This window comes from Myotis nattereri (assembly GCF_964212035.1).
Source record: "Myotis nattereri genome assembly, chromosome: 19".
Taxonomy (NCBI): Eukaryota; Metazoa; Chordata; class Mammalia; order Chiroptera; family Vespertilionidae; genus Myotis; species Myotis nattereri.
The window spans coordinates 27,200,393-27,215,322 of record NC_138095.1 but is presented as its reverse complement, the minus strand read 5'-3'; the positions used below and the strand labels follow the sequence as shown (position 1 = coordinate 27,215,322).

General features: G+C 58.5%; 1 protein-coding gene across 1 annotated transcript in view; it reads left to right on the top strand.

Annotated features, from left to right (window-relative positions):
- The window catches only part of CABIN1 (calcineurin binding protein 1), a gene marked incomplete at its 5' end in the record, with an annotated part of 78,185 nt that overhangs the window by 19,975 nt on the left and 43,280 nt on the right, over positions 1 to 14,930 (top strand). Inside the window, 10 exons of the mRNA XM_081113749.1 lie at positions 16 to 258; positions 977 to 1,133; positions 2,553 to 2,668; positions 5,046 to 5,207; positions 6,044 to 6,250; positions 6,378 to 6,523; positions 8,671 to 8,932; positions 9,597 to 9,857; positions 12,215 to 12,366; positions 13,875 to 14,053. Of these exons, the coding sequence (XP_080969875.1) occupies positions 16 to 258; positions 977 to 1,133; positions 2,553 to 2,668; positions 5,046 to 5,207; positions 6,044 to 6,250; positions 6,378 to 6,523; positions 8,671 to 8,932; positions 9,597 to 9,857; positions 12,215 to 12,366; positions 13,875 to 14,053 (1,885 nt within the window). The remainder of the gene's footprint in view (positions 1 to 15; positions 259 to 976; positions 1,134 to 2,552; positions 2,669 to 5,045; positions 5,208 to 6,043; positions 6,251 to 6,377; positions 6,524 to 8,670; positions 8,933 to 9,596; positions 9,858 to 12,214; positions 12,367 to 13,874; positions 14,054 to 14,930) is intronic.

The window sequence follows — 14,930 nt, the reverse complement described above, 5'->3', positions numbered from 1 at the left end:
CCTTCCTGTGCGTAGGACTCCCTGCTCCGGCGGAAGGACCACCGGCAGTGCTTTGAGTGCTCCGACGTGGCTCTGAACGAGGCGGTCCAGCAGATGGTGAATGCCAGCGAGGCCGCAGCCAAGGAGGAGTGGGTGGCCACCGTGACCCAGCTGCTGCTGGGCATCGAGCAGGCGCTCTCGGCGGACAGCAGCGGCAGCATCCTGAGGGACGCGTCCGCGGCCACCGGCCTCACCCGGCTCACCAACAACCTGATCCAGGTGACGCCAGCTCCTCCTGTGCTGCCCGCGTAGCAGGGGGCGCTGTCCCATGTCCCCTGCCAGTCCAGCCACCGCCCTGCCAGGAGGCCCCTTCTGAAGCGGAAATATGAATGTGCTTCTCCCTCACTTCACCCTTCACGCTCCCTCCAGGGTGCCTGCCCCAGAGCGCACTGGGCCACCAGCCTCTCTCTCCACCCTCTCGTTGGCCTTCGTGGCCGCCTCTGGGCCCCCGGCCTGCTGCCTGTCCTCTGCCCCTGCTCCTGCCCTCTCTGGGGATCGGGCGCACCACAGCCACTCACCTGGAAACCTTCTGTCAGGGGCTCTCTGTCTGTCCCCACCCCTCCCCTGCGACACCACTACAGCCCTCAGTTGCTTCCATTGCAGCAGCCATGCTGATCCATGGCTCTCGGGTGGCTTGTGTCTGGCTGTCTTCCCCCTGAGCTGTCAGCTCCTCTGTGCCCTGCTCCTCTCTGTCACCCTTGTGTGTGGCACAGGGCCCAGCACACAGTAGAAGCTGCACGCGGCACGAGAGGCTGGCCAGAGCTGGCTCCTCTGGAGCCGGGCATGGCTCTGCCGTCGGGCTCTGTGACCCTGTCTGACGACCTGGTGGGGTGCCGCTGCGCCAGTGTTTCCTCAGCCAAACAGCCCCCTCTGCCCCGAGGACGCATCCTGGGTTGGGGAGCTGGCCCTGCTGTGACATCGCTGTCCCCTCCCCCAGATCATTGACTGCAGCATGGCTGTGCAGGAGGAGCCCAAGGAGCCCCACGTCTCCTCGGTGCTGCCCTGGATCATCCTGCATCGCATCATCTGGCAGGAAGAGGACGCCTTCCGCTCCCTGTGCCAGCAGCAGCAGCTCCAGAGCTCAGCGGATGAAGGTGGGGGAAGTGGGTCTGGGGGTGGCCTTGGCCCGTGTGGCCCTGCCTCTGGCCTCTGCCCAGGGCCCTGCAGCCCTCCCTGGCGCTGTGAGCGGCGAGGGGCATCGTTGACAGGATTTCTGTGGCACCTAGACGGAGGCAGAGGCGCCCTCGGGAGCCAGCTCACCGCAGAGGGGTCGGGTCGTGGCGTGTGGAGTGCCCCGTGTCTGCTGCAGTGGCGGGCAGCGCAGAGGACCCGACAGCGGGGCAAGGGCTTATGGAGGCGCCGTCACTGCTCTGAGGCCTCAGACCTGCTACCCTCTGTGATGCCCACACGAGCCCTGTGAGCTGGGCAGCCGTGTGCCAGCCCTTGCACTTAAACCACTTGCACTGGACCACGCCTCCTGGATGTGGGCCAGTGAGGCCGGGGCATGTGGACAGCTGGAGGCGGCGTGGTTCCAACTCCCAGCTGTCACTTCCTGCGGTGGCACGTCGTGTAAAACCCTCAGCTATGTTCCCTGTCTCCCTGCTGGGAGCAATGGTCCCTGTCCCAGGGGCTGTTCTGAGAGCAAAAGCCATCACTTGCCACGGCATCTCAGTGCAGACACATGGAGGCACCGAGTCTGGAGTAGTCGTCATAAATGAGAGCCCAGCCCGGCCGGCGGGGCTCAGTGGTTGCGCATTGACCTGTGATCCGGGAAATCACGGTTCGATTCCTGGTCAGGGCACATGCCGGGGTTGCAGGCTCGATCCCTAATAGGGGGTGTGCAGGAGGCTTCCAATCAATGATTCTCATCATTGACATTTCTATCTCTCCCTCTCCTTTCCTCTCTGAAATCAATAAAATATATATACTTATTTTAAAAGAATAAAGATTCTTTTAGATTTCTAAACTGAAAAAGTTAGTCTTTATGGGACAAAAAAAATGAGCCTCATTTCCGGTTTCTTCTAACCCTAATTCTCTTTAAAAACGTTAGTTACGAGTCCGCTAATGGGTTGTGGCCACAACTTCAAACACACTGAGAAGGACCTAGTAGTAGCTCCAGCGGTGGACACTTAACTGGAACTTGATGGTTTTTCCTTCTGTAAGAATCGGGTAGACCTAAGTGTCAGAACGCTTCATCTCAGAAATGGTGTATTTGTAACTGTTAGGAACGCCTCCTCCCTTTCAAAAGGCCTCCTGTACGCACAGGTAGATGCTCCTGGTGATGCTCCCCAAATGTCTGCTCTGTGGGTGAAGCGTTTCCCCTGTGCACTCTGCAGGATTTGCATTGCTTAGGAAAGCCAGTCAAGTCACTACTTGTTTTAAAAGATGGAAAAGGAAAGAAAGGAAACTCTGTAGCTACCTTGGTAATGAAAGCAAAGCCCTCCCAGGAGGGACTGCCTGCAGCTCCCTCCCGTGCCCCCGCGCTCACTCCCTGGGCTCTGATCTTTCCGCAGCGATGGCCGAGACATCCATGCTCCCGTCCTCCCTCATGCTGCTCAACACAGCCCACGAGTACTTGGGCAGGAGGTCCTGGTGCTGCAATTCGGACGGGGCGCTGCTGCGGTTCTACGTAAGTGCTGCGGGGCTTGCGGGGCCGCCCCTGCGGGGGCCTGCTGTGCTGCTGGGGCTTGTGGCACAGATGTGACTACTCAAAGTTTTCAGAAAGTCTGCACGTGGCGTCCTGGCACCTGAGGCTAGGGGGCTCTGGACCTGGCCTTGAACTGTAGGTAGACTTAGATCCACTAGTTGTTACTGAGTCTATGTGTGGGCACAGGGCCAGGCCTTTAGTAGTGATTTTAGAAGCAAATACTGCATTCACCGCCTTCTGCTGATCCTGTTTGCCAAGCACCACTCCCGTGCCAGGTGGTAGTTGCTCAACGAGTAGCGATTGCATTCATTTAGTCAGTAAATGTGTATTTTGTGAACGAAAATAGACGTCCTCTCCCTCGCCAGCGGTGTTTGATGGCTTACTGGGGATAGGCAGCATCGTCCCCGTCCCCAAATCTTCCTGTGGAGCCAGAGGCCAAACAGCACTTAGACAAGGTACAGAGCACAGGAGGGGCGCCCAGCCCGGCAATGTCTGTTAGTAAGTGGTGTAGTGGGACGCAGCCACACCCACATTGACATATTAATAGTAACCAGCGCGGTTTTTGCAATACAGTGGCAGGTTGATTAGCCTGCTAGAGTCCCCATGGTCTGGGAAGCCTGTTTGCCATCCTCTGCTTTACGCCCTTCAGTGAGCATACCCGCCCCAGCTGCCGCCTCCCTCCTGTCCTGACGCTCCCTCCTTCATGACCTTTGCTTTCCTCTGGCTCTAATGAGCCATGGAAGTGACTTGTTGTGTGTATTGTGTGTCTCTTGTCCATTCAAATGCAACTTCCCTGAAGGTGGGGGTTTCTGTTTGGTTCACTCCTGGATCCAAGTACCTAGCACAGCACCCAGCCCACAGCGCCATAGGTGCTCAGTAAATATGAGTGAACGAGACAGAGAATATGCACAGAGCTCGTGTATGTGTACAGCCCGTCGGGGGACCTGGACTTGGCCAGGAGACCTGTGCGGCTGGCTCAGGACCCCAGAGCTGGCAGCGTCTGAGGTGGGTCCAGCTGTAGCGGCCTGAGCGTCTGCCCCACCTGTGAGCTTCCAGAGCCTCTAGGTGCCCGCCCTGGGTCAGCTCTGGTTTTGGAAACATGGTGCCAGACTGAGTGTCCAATGCTGCCCGGGAGTCAGGGCCTCTCTCCTGCTGCCTTCTCTCCCCTTAGAGAGCGGACACTTCCACGGGCGCCTCCATGTAGCCCCTCATGCTGGTGCAGGGGCCAGGCCGGATCAGTCAGCCCCTCGCAGACGAGGCCAGCGGGAGTGGCGCTGAGGAAGGAGCAGGCAGGAGGGGTGATGAGGGGAGGGTGCTCCTGGTTTTTCTTAGTCTGTGTCTGTTTTTGGTGGAGCATGAGTTTTAGCTGCCAGGATCTAAAAAAAATTTTTTTATTTGATTTTTGCTCTTTATCTTCTCTTTTTCGGATTTACTAAGTTTTTTATAACTTATTGAGTTGAGTGATTATTTTAGTGTTCACTCTTATAATACACACATTGAAGGTTATAATTTTCCCCCAAGTACATTTTTAGCTGCATACCATAGTTTTGATGTTTGGTACTTGCTATCTTTATGTAATTGATTTCTAATTTTATTGGTTATATTCAGAGGATGTCGTCTATATCATATCTAGTCTGCGGTATTTATTGAGATTTGCTTTTTGTCTAGTTTTGGTCAAAATCTCATGGATGTTGGAAAAGAATGTATGCTTGCTGGTAGTTGGGCATAACAATAGCGATTAATTTGTTTAACTAACTGCCCTCCATTGGAATCTGAGCTTCTCTTTTTAATATAGTTTTATTGATTTCAGAGTGGAAGGGAGAGGGAGATATAACATCAATGATGAGAGAGAGTCATTGACCGGCTGCCTCCTGCATGCCCCTCCCTGGGGATCAAACCCACAACCGGGCATACGTCCTGACTGGGAATCGAACCGTGACCTCCTGGTTCATAGGTCAACCGACATTCAACCACTGAGTCATGCTGGTCGGGCAGAATCTGAGCTTTTTAAAAGCAGGGACTATGTTGCACTGTGCCCAGCATAGGAAGGTGCTCAGTAAATATTTGAGGAATAAATGAATGGCTAAATAAATCAGAATTCCTCAGAGGGCGTATAATGTCTCCTCTAGCAGCTGATAGAAGCTGACTGGGTGTGCTGAGAGGAAGGCCGCTGCGAGGGCTGGGCCCAGAGCGGCTCCTGGGAGGGTGACAGGCCCTTTCCAGAAAAGGGCCCGAGTAGACATGGCCTCCTCCTCCGGTTAACAGTTGACAGAGCGGTGTCACCGGGGCCCTGCTGTGCCCGGAGGTGTGGGCCCCTCCTCAGGCGTCTCCCCGCCCCTCCTCCCCCGCCACACTGTAGGTCCGAGTGCTCCAGAAGGAACTTGCTGAATCCACGTCTGAGGACACACACCCCTACAAGGAGGAGCTGGAGACGGCCTTGGAGCAGTGCTTCTACTGCCTGTACAGCTTCCCCAGCAAGAAGAGCAAGGCCAGGTACCTGGAGGAGCACTCGGCCCCGCAGGTGAGGCGCCCCCTGGGAGAGGGGACTCGGGGAAGCGGGGGCTCAGCGCCCCGACGTGCAGCCTCGGAGGCCCAGGTTGGGTTGCAGCAGGAGGATGAGGCGCTCGGATGGCTCTGACCTTGCAGGAGGGAGCTTCGTAGTGCTGACTCATCATCCGAGAATGCAACATGGCGACTTAATAGATTTTCTTCCTTTTTAAAAAACATATTTTTATTTCAGAGAGGAAGGGAGGGGGAGAGAGAGAGAGAGAAACATCAGTGATGAGAAAGAACCATGGATCGGCTGCCTCCTGCACGCCCCACACTGGGGGTCGAGCCCGCAGCCCGGGCCTGTGCCCTGTCCGGGAATGGAACTGTGACCTCCTGGTTCCTAGGTCCACGCTCAACCTCTGAGCCACGCTGGTCGGCTGGGGACTTTCTTGTAGCAATTTGGATGATATGAATGATTTCTTAGAGGTTCGTGTTTTGTGTGTTGGTTTTCAGAGCACTTTTGGGAGTGCCATGCTCAGCGGTACTCTGCCCGTTATTCTCTGATCTCATGTGTGTCGTCCCACCCTGGCCCAGAGCAAGCACTTGGTCAGTATTTGTCAGCCAAGTGATTGATGGGGCGATTGCGGTGAGCAGAGGGTCAGGGCTCACGGTCCCCACCCTCTGGCTTGGCCACACGGACTCACAAAGTGCAGGCTGAGTTTCCAACCTTTTCTTTGTAAAGAACAGGCTCACGGGGTCACTGCTCTGCTCGTCAGACACGGGCTGGGAAGGACGTGGGCATTTAGAAGAACTTGCCTGTGTGCTTTCCCTGACCGCACTGCGACCGGCCTTCTGTCTTCTTTCAAGGTGGACCTCATATGGGAAGATGCCCTCTTTATGTTTGAGTATTTTAAGCCCAAGACCCTTCCTGAGTTTGACAGCTACAAGACCAGCACCGTCTCTGCCGACTTGGCCAACCTCCTGAAGAGAATCGCCGCCACAGCGCCCCGCACGGAGCGGCCGGCCCTGGGCCTGGACAGGGTGTCTGCGTACATCGAGGGGACCTCGGCCGAGGTAGGAGCCACGTCCCGTCACCTTGTCCTTCAGCTGCGCTGACTGCATGGTCCTGGGTGTGAAGCATCACTGGCCACAGCGGAGTCCCTGGCTCCGCCGCCCTGACCCTTGCCCTCTCACCTGCCAGGTCCCTTGCCTCCCAGAAGGGGCTGACCCCTCCCCTGCGGTGGTGAATGAACTCTACTACCTGCTGGCTGACTACCATTTTAAGAACAAAGAGCAGTCCAAGGCTATCAAATTCTACATGCACGACATCTGCATCTGCCCTGACAGGTGAGTGGCTGGCGGCTGTGGCCAGTGACCTGGGTGTGAGGCCAGGCTGGTGGGCGGCCGGGGTGCCTGCAGCTCAGCAAGCTCTCCCTGCCCAGGGGGGAGGCCAGGGGAGGAGTGACGAGGTGGCTTAGACCACAGTTTCTGGGAAAGGCTCTCCATAGAAAGAAAAACAAGGGAGAAAGCCCCTCGGGAAGCCCGCTGGGGTGGGCACTGGGGTCAGAGGAGGCGGAGGTGCCCACCGCTCTGCCTGCAGGGAGGGATGTGCGCCCGGCCCCGTCCCGGGCGCTGCGTGCTGCCGCTTTCCTAGCTCCGCCGGGGAGGCTGGCTGGTGTGCACTCTGCTTCTTCCCCTGCAGTGTCTGTGATGCAGGGTTTTCTCACTGCGGGGAGGGGACGAGTAGTGACACTAAAGCAGGAGTTCTCGTTCCTCGCTCTGCCGCAGTGCATTGTTGGCAGCAGCGATGGTCACGTCTTCCCTGGAGGGTGCCAGGAAGGGCTGGACTGAAGGACGCCCAGGGGCGAGCCACCACGCCCCTCCTGGGCCTGGGCAGGGCCCCCAGGACACCCCGCTTCTCCGGCGCGGCTCTTGGTGGGCTGGGCCTGATGAGCTGACACCCTCTGAGCAGCTGGAGTACAGGCTGCAGGGAGGCCCCGTTGCGCCGTCGTGACCTTCACGCTGCTGAGGGACTGTCCTGTGCGAGGGGCCACAGCAGGCTCTCCCCTCGCCACGGGAAGGCGGGTGTGACCTCTCGCTTTTCAGTCACGGAGGCAGCAGGCAGAGGAGGCGACTGCTCGCTGTTGCGCACGGTGAGCGCTCAGCCAGCCTGCGTGTCGGTCTGCTCTCCCACACCGGTCCACAGTGACCGGGGGAAAACGGCCAAGGCCGCCGACACCCGGCTTCTGCTGGAGGAAACCACAGGCTGAGCCAAAGGGGTCCGAGCCTTTCCCACAGGGATACGAGGCCGGAAAGCTGGCTTCTGTTCAGATCCCACCCTTCTCCCCGTGGCCGGTGGATCCTGACAAGGGAAAAGGAGGCTCCCCCGGTTCGGGGCGGCCACCAGGGGCTGGCCCTCGTCACTTCCAGGAGCCGCCTGCAGACGCTGCTCTGGGCCCTGCAGACGCTGCTCTGGGCCCTGCAGGCGCTGCTCTGGGCCCTGCAGACGCTGCTCTGGGCCCTGCAGACGCTGCTCTGGGCCCTGCAGGCGCTGCTCTGGGCCCTGCAGATGCTGCTCTGGGCCCTGCAGACGCTGCTCTGGGCCCTGCAGGCGCTGCTCTGGGCCCTGCAGACGCTGCTCTGGGCCCTGCAGACGCTGCTCTGGGCCCTGCAGGCGCTGCTCTGGGCCCTGCAGGCGCTGCTCTGGGCCCTGCAGGCGCTGCTCTGGGCCCTGCAGGCGCTGCTCTGGGCCCTGCAGGCGCTGCTCTGGGCCCTGCAGGCGCTGCTCTGGGCCCTGCAGGCGCTGCTCTGGGCCCTGCAGGCGCTGCTCTGGGCCCTGCAGACGCTGCTCTAGGTGCTGCAGACGCAGAGCAGCTATAAGGGAGCCTCGTTTTGACCTTGACCCAGGGTTTACCTCCCAGGTTTGGCCACATGAGAAAATATGCCCACTCAGTCAAGCAAATCAGAGTTCATGAGCTTAGCAGGGACCTCAGGACCAGCAGGCCAGTCACTACAGTTTAATAAAAAGCCACCAGCACAGTGGGAAGGAAGCACGAGCTGGACGCACGATGGGCTCGTCTACGGTCACCACTATGACTGTCGTCACTGCCAGCAACGCACTGCGCCACATCCTGGGCTGTCAGATAGTCCAGGAAGCCAGTTCGCCAGTTTTAAAGTTAGTGCCTCTCTGTGCAGCATTCAGAACATTCCAGGCTCGCCCGGCCGGTGTGGCTCAGTGGTTGAGCATTGACCATTGACCTACGAATCAGGAGGCCATGGTTCAATCTCCGGTCGGGGCACAGGCCTGGGTTGTGGGCTCCATCCCCAGTGTGGGGCGTGCAGGAGGCAGCCAACCCATGATTCTCTTTCATCATTGATGTTTCTCTCTTTCTCTCCCTCTCCCTTTCTCTGAAATCAATAAAAACATATTTTAAAAAAACAAACAACAACAAAAGACAGCGGAGTGTTTACGGGTGCTTTTGTCATGACCACAGGTTTGACTCCTGGGCAGGCATGGCCCTGGCCCGGGCCAGTCGCATTCAGGACAAGTTGAATTCCAATGAGCTGAAGAGCGACTGGCCCATCTGGAAGCACGCCACGCCTGTCCTCAGCTGCTTCCGGCGGGCCCTGGAGATCGACAGCTCCAACCTGTCCCTGTGGATCGAGTACGGCACCATGTCCTACGCCCTGCACGCCTTCGCCTCGCGCCAGCTGAAGCAGTGGAGGGGCGACCTGCCCTCAGAGCTTGTGCAGCAGGTGAGGAGGGGCCCGGAGGCGTCCGACACACAGGCTCCCGTCAGTGGAGCAGGGGTGGGGCCTTCTTAGAAGCGCCCCAAGTCCCGGGAAGCGGGTGGAGTGAGGGTGGGCAGCCCTGTTGGACCCCAGGGCTAGACATTCTCAGTGCCGTGGAGCTGGGAGCTGGTGCGCGTCTTCCCCCGCTCTGCGGCCCACCCTGGTGAGGGGGAACAGGGCCTCCCTGCCTGCCGGGGCTCTTCTCGGAACATCAGCTCAGGTGTCCTGGCCTCCTCGGGCCTCCTGCAGTGATGGCGGCAGCCTCGCCGCCCCAGCCCCTGCTGTCACCCCTCCCAGGCACGGCCTCGCTGCACCACAGAGGTGGTGGTTGGGACCTTTAGAAGGTGTCATAGGACTTCAGAAACGCACAACTGTTCGATATGATGCTGCAGGGAGGCGGGAGGAAGGACATGGCATTGGCATGAGGTGTCCTGGGTGTCCGTCCAGCGCTGTAGCCTGACCTGAGATGGGGTTCTGAGGAGTCGCAGGTCTCCGCAGTGTCCCCGCTGGGAAGTGGCGCTCGCACTCCTGTGTGTCTCAGGCCTGGTGAGAGGGTTACCCACGTGCAAACAAGGCAGCGGGGCTCCTACAGGACAGGCCTGAGCTGGTCGTGCCGGTCTCGTTGCAGATGGAGGGCCGGCGGGACAGCATGCTGGAGACCGCCAGGCACTGCTTCCTGTCGGCGGCGCGCTGCGAGGGGGACGGGGACGAGGAGGAGTGGCTCATCCACTACATGCTGGGCAAGGTGGCCGAGAAGCAGCAGCAGCCGCCCACCGTCTACCTGCTGCACTACCGGCAGGCCGGCCACTACCTGCACGAGGAGGCCGCCCGGTACCCCAAGAAGATCCACTACCACAACCCGCCTGAGCTGGCCATGGAGGCCCTGGAGGTGACGCTCTGCCAGCCCTGGGCGGGCCAGTCTCTCTCTCCCTGGGCATGGGGCATGCGGTCCCAGTGACTCCCTGCTACCCGATGGAAACCTCTGTGTTTAGCAGCTTTGCATGCAATTAAACAAAAGCAGCCTTTCCTCTCTCTTTCTAAGGGGTGCGCGCCGTCCTTGCTGGGAGAGTGAGCGATTTGTTCTAGAAGAGACTCGTTCCTCCTCATTAGCGCACGCAGGTCCCGAGGACCTGGCTGATGGCACGAGCGCAGGCAGCACCCCCCCTGCGGCTGGCAGGTGTCAGGGAGCAGGCGCCGGTGCTCCGGGTGCAGAGGAGACAGCCTCCCTCGGCAGGACTGAGCCGGGGAGCAGCCGGTGCTCTTAACCTCAGGTTTGGGGTCCCCCACAGCCCCCCAAGAGCAGAGAGCACTTGTTTGCTGCTTGGCGTTGCGGAGTTTTCCGGACCATTTGACATGGTGCTCTTCCTGAGGCTCACACAGTCCTGGGAGGTGATTGGTGGCCGTGACCCGCGCCTCTGTAGGGAGGAGACTGAGGACACAGGTGTGGATCCAGATCGCTCGGCCTGACCCGGGACCCTCCACTTTCCAAGGTCCAGAGCCTGGTCCCCCCCTCCCCCCCACGCCCAGCGTGCACGTGCCCAGCTTCCCGGAGTTTGGGGCAGAAGCCACTTGCTTATGCCTTTTCGTATCTTTTCTGATTATAAAATGACAGCCCATGCCATGGCCGTGTGGCTCAGTTGGTGGGCACAGAAGGTTTGATTCCCAGTCAGGGCACATGTCCAGTTTTCGGCTTCAATCCTGCTTGGTTTTCTTTCTCTGCCCGCCCCCTCCCCCCCCCCCCCCCCAATCAATGAAAAACATACCCTTGGGTGAGGATTTTAAAAAATAAAATTAACACACATTCTTTTTTTTCCCCCCAATATATTTTATTGAGTTTTTACAGAGAGGAAAGGAGAGAGATAGAGTTAGAAACATCGATGAGAGAGAAACATTGACCAACTGCCTCCTGCACACTCCCCACTGGGGATGTGCCCGCAACCAGGGTACATGCCCTTGACCGGAATCGAACCTGGGACCCTTCAGTCCGCAGGCCGACGCTCTACCCACTGAGCCAAACCGGTTTCAGCAACACATATTCTTGGTCCAAAGAATGTATAGAAGAATCAAACAATTGAGAAGTGTTTAAAACGAAAAGTTAAAGTCCCCCGTGAGTCTAGTTCCCCACCTGTCATACCTAGTCCAGTGTGGCATGCCTTACCTCTCTAGGTTTCCTCCTTATTAACACATTTCGTACCGCTCAGGAGTTTTCTCGTGTTTCGCGCGCCATCTGTTAAGGACCGCTCACGAGTGTTCTCGTTTTTCATGCCTGTGGAAAAAGGAGCGAATCTAGATACTTATGTAAGTTTTGTTTGGTCCCTCTTCATTGAGGAAAATGTTTTACGCAGCACCATACGTTAAAAAAGTACTAGGAACTTTAATTGTTTAATTGTTTTTGTAAATAAAAATGTTATAATTATTGAAAAAGACACCTAAAGTGCATTATGATGATTTAAATAACGTGCAGTTTGCCCGGAAAAGTGCGGTCCCTGGCGTATGTCTTAAGAGATTTCTATGCGGTACGAAAGGTGTTAACATAGATACATTATCATTTAGCAACTTGCCCTTCTCACTGGACAAGATGTAGTAAAGGAATTGAGGGCTCCCTTCCCTGTCCTGTGCCCTCCAGTCCGGCTGGGCATCCATGTGTTTGCCTGGCCCTTTCTTCCTGGGTTTGGCCTTCTCTCCCACTTCTTCCGTGACAGGGTGCGGTCAGGGCGTAGCTGTGGACACGCATCAGGGAGCACACACCTGAGCACAGTTGACCCTTGAGCAGTGAGAGGTCGGGGCGCCGGCTGCCTCTGCGGTGGGAGACCTCGCCTCCCTGCAGCTGCCCTCCACAGACTCAGACTCCCAGCCACAGGCTGGCCTCTGAACAACAGGCCTGCGCTGCCCCGGCCGATGGACAGAAATCCGCGTGTACGTGCGTCTGCCCAGTTAAAGCAGGAACGGCTCAGGGTCAGCTTGTCCCCAGGGGTCATTAACATTTGAGCAACAATGTCTCGCCACCCTAAAAGGTTGCACTGATCTATACACTTTCATGTTTTTCATCAACTTAGCTGGTATCCTCTTTTTAACATTTGATAATCTTGTGAGCAAGCAAAAAGTCTCATTTTAAAATTTCCCTTTTTACAGTGCTTCATGTTGAGTGGCTTCTAGCCGCTGGGTCCCCTTTCCCGTGTGGCTGACCGGCCCGTGGGAGGACCCTGAGCCCCTGGGAGGGTGCTCACCCCTGAGTGTATCCCCCAGGTGTACTTCCGCCTCCACGCCTCCATCCTGAAGCTCCTGGGGAAGCCCGAGTTTGGGGTTGGTGCCGAGGTCCTCGTCAACTTCATGAAGGAGGCAGCAGAAGGGCCCTTTGCCAGGGGCGAGGAGAAGAACACGCCCAAAGCTTCAGAAAAGTGAGTGGCACAGTCCTCCAGCCGCTTGTCCCATGTCCCGGGAGGGTTCATTCATGGCAAGGGGGCCCAGAGGGCTGCTGAGGAGACCAGAGTTCTTGGAGCCTCTGGACCTCACCTGGAGATTCCTGAGGCCGGGCTGGGGCATTGCTGTTGAACTTGAGAAGAAGGGGCTGTGTCCTCTCACCCTGTGGCCATGCCTGGTCCCCCCATCCCCTTCCCGCGGGGCGCAGTTCCGCCTGTGCAGAACCCTGGGCGAGTAGTTCTTACGCTGCTGCCTCTTGCTCCTGGGGCCTCTCCCAGGGCCTCTCCCACCCGTTGTTCCAAGAAACGGGGAGGGTGTGGGAGGCATGGGCTCTGCGGTGTCAGAGGGTCGAGGGTGCCGCGGCCCTGGTGTAGCCCCCGCGTTGGGCCTGGCACAGTCCCCGGCCTCCCCTTGACTGAGATGTATCTCTGGAGGTCTAGATGCGGGAGCTTTGGCTCAGCTCGCCCCACTTCTGGACCTCTGCCCGGCCAGGCACTGGGCAGGGCCCCGCTGAGTGCCCCAGGGGCCGGTACCAGCCCTGGCCTCGAGGACGGGTGGATAGGGGCACACACGGGCACACGGCAGGTCACGCCGGGGGACGCGGGATGCCCCAAAGCTAGGGAGACGTGTTGTCAGTCACGAAGGGCTCCCAGCTTAGTGGTGTGATCTTTTGTTTCTCATACTTCTTTTTCAAAAAATTTAAAAGTTATACAAATGACACATGAATATGTTCTAGTTACAGAAAATTCTGGCAGTTTATAAACATATATACAACCCCCCTCTCCTCCTCTGAGTTAATCGCTGTTCACTGTTTACTTTCTCAAGTTGTTTTCTGTGCATTTGCACACTTACATGTACAAATGCAATGACAGGGTTTCGAAGACGAAGACTGAAGGTGTTTTTCTCGAGTTTTCTTTTTCCCTGACGGTGGGCCTGGGACCCATCCACAGAGATAGTGCCCCACGTTCCTCATTCTTTCTGGTGAAATCACATGAAGTCTTTCTAGTGGCTGCAGTGGCCGGAGGCTCTGTCCCTCCCACAGCATGGATGTCCTTGTTTCCGTGGCCATGGCGACAGGCCAGGTGTTTCTAGCTCTGCTCGCCAGGTGGCAGCGATGTCCCTGGCACGAGAGCAGGCGTTCTTCTCGGTGCCTGGTGGGGGGTTAGCCTCTCGGCCTCGGGCATCGCACAGGACCTGACTTGGTGTGGTGGGCATTTCTGAGGTGGGCTTCTTCCGGTCCCCCAGTCTCCGAGGCCAGAGACCTGAGCCGCCTGCGGAGCCCAGCCATATTGGGCCTGAGTGGGTACCTTGTGGGCCACTCCTTCGGGGCCTGGGACACCAGCCAGAGGGGTGCGGGGGAGGGCTGGGAGGTGGGCCCCGGGAAGGGCAGCTTGGGGACTCAACAGCTGGGAGGGGCATTGTCCAGCCTGGCACACATCCTTTGGTGCCATGTGAGCGGCTGACCTGCACCCCCTCTGCCCCACAGGGAGAAGGCCTGCCTGGTGGATGAGGACTCCCGCTCTTCAGCTGGGACACTGCCGGGCCCCGGAGCCTCCCTTCCCTCCTCCTCTGGCCCAGGTCTGACATCCCCACCTTACACAGCCACTCCGATTGACCACGATTACATCAAATGTAAAAAACCCCACCAGCAGGCGACGCCGGACGGTACAGTCCCTGTTCTCCCTACTGCCAGCCCAGGGCGGCACGCCAGCCGGGGGCGGGAGCTTTGGGCGATGAGTCGCTTTGTTTCGGTGAGGGGGGTGCTGGGTCTGGGGTGACACGGGCAATGTTGTGGCTGTTCATTAACCTCATGGACTCACGGTGATTCTGTGCTTCCAAGACGTGCTCAGGGTCGCCACCTGCCAGCTCGCCCACTGGGAGCCGGGGTGGGTGAGGCGGGCTGAAGCTCCGTGCCTGCCTCTCGGAGCCTGCATTCTCCCCCCTGCAAATTGGGGGCCTGGAAGGGCAGTTGGAAGACGAGGGGCTGCGGTCGGTCTGCGGGCGGCCTAGCGTGGCTCCCATGCAGTCGGCTGCACTATTATGGCATGCCCTTCTGGCGGTCATGGGCAGGCGATGACCGTCGGCACCCCTGGGAATCTAGACAGCTTGGGGGGTGTCAGCTGGGACTGCACAGGCCACCCATGTGGGATGGGGCAGGTGGCGACTGTTGAACCACATTCCTTACTAACATCTGGAGGCTCGCATGCGCCCTCGCAGCTCGACTTCATGCCCTCACATGTCTGGTCACGAGCTGGGGACCGTGTTCGCCGGAATGAGCCGATGGCGGACTTAGCGGTAGGGGCCTTTGACGCAGAGCCTCGAGGAGGTGGTGACCTGAACGACACCAGCTTCCCGCGCCGCTCATCTCCCAGGGGCTGGGGGTGGGCCTCGCTCTGCCTTCCCCGGCCCCGTGCAGGGCGCGGGTGGAGAGCAGGGGTAGAGGAGGGCTGGCGAAGGGGGACAAGGGGACATGTGCAGGTGTCCCCTCCTGGGCTCAGGTTGGCCCAAGTGTGTGGAGAGAGAGGCTGCGGCTCCCAGTGTG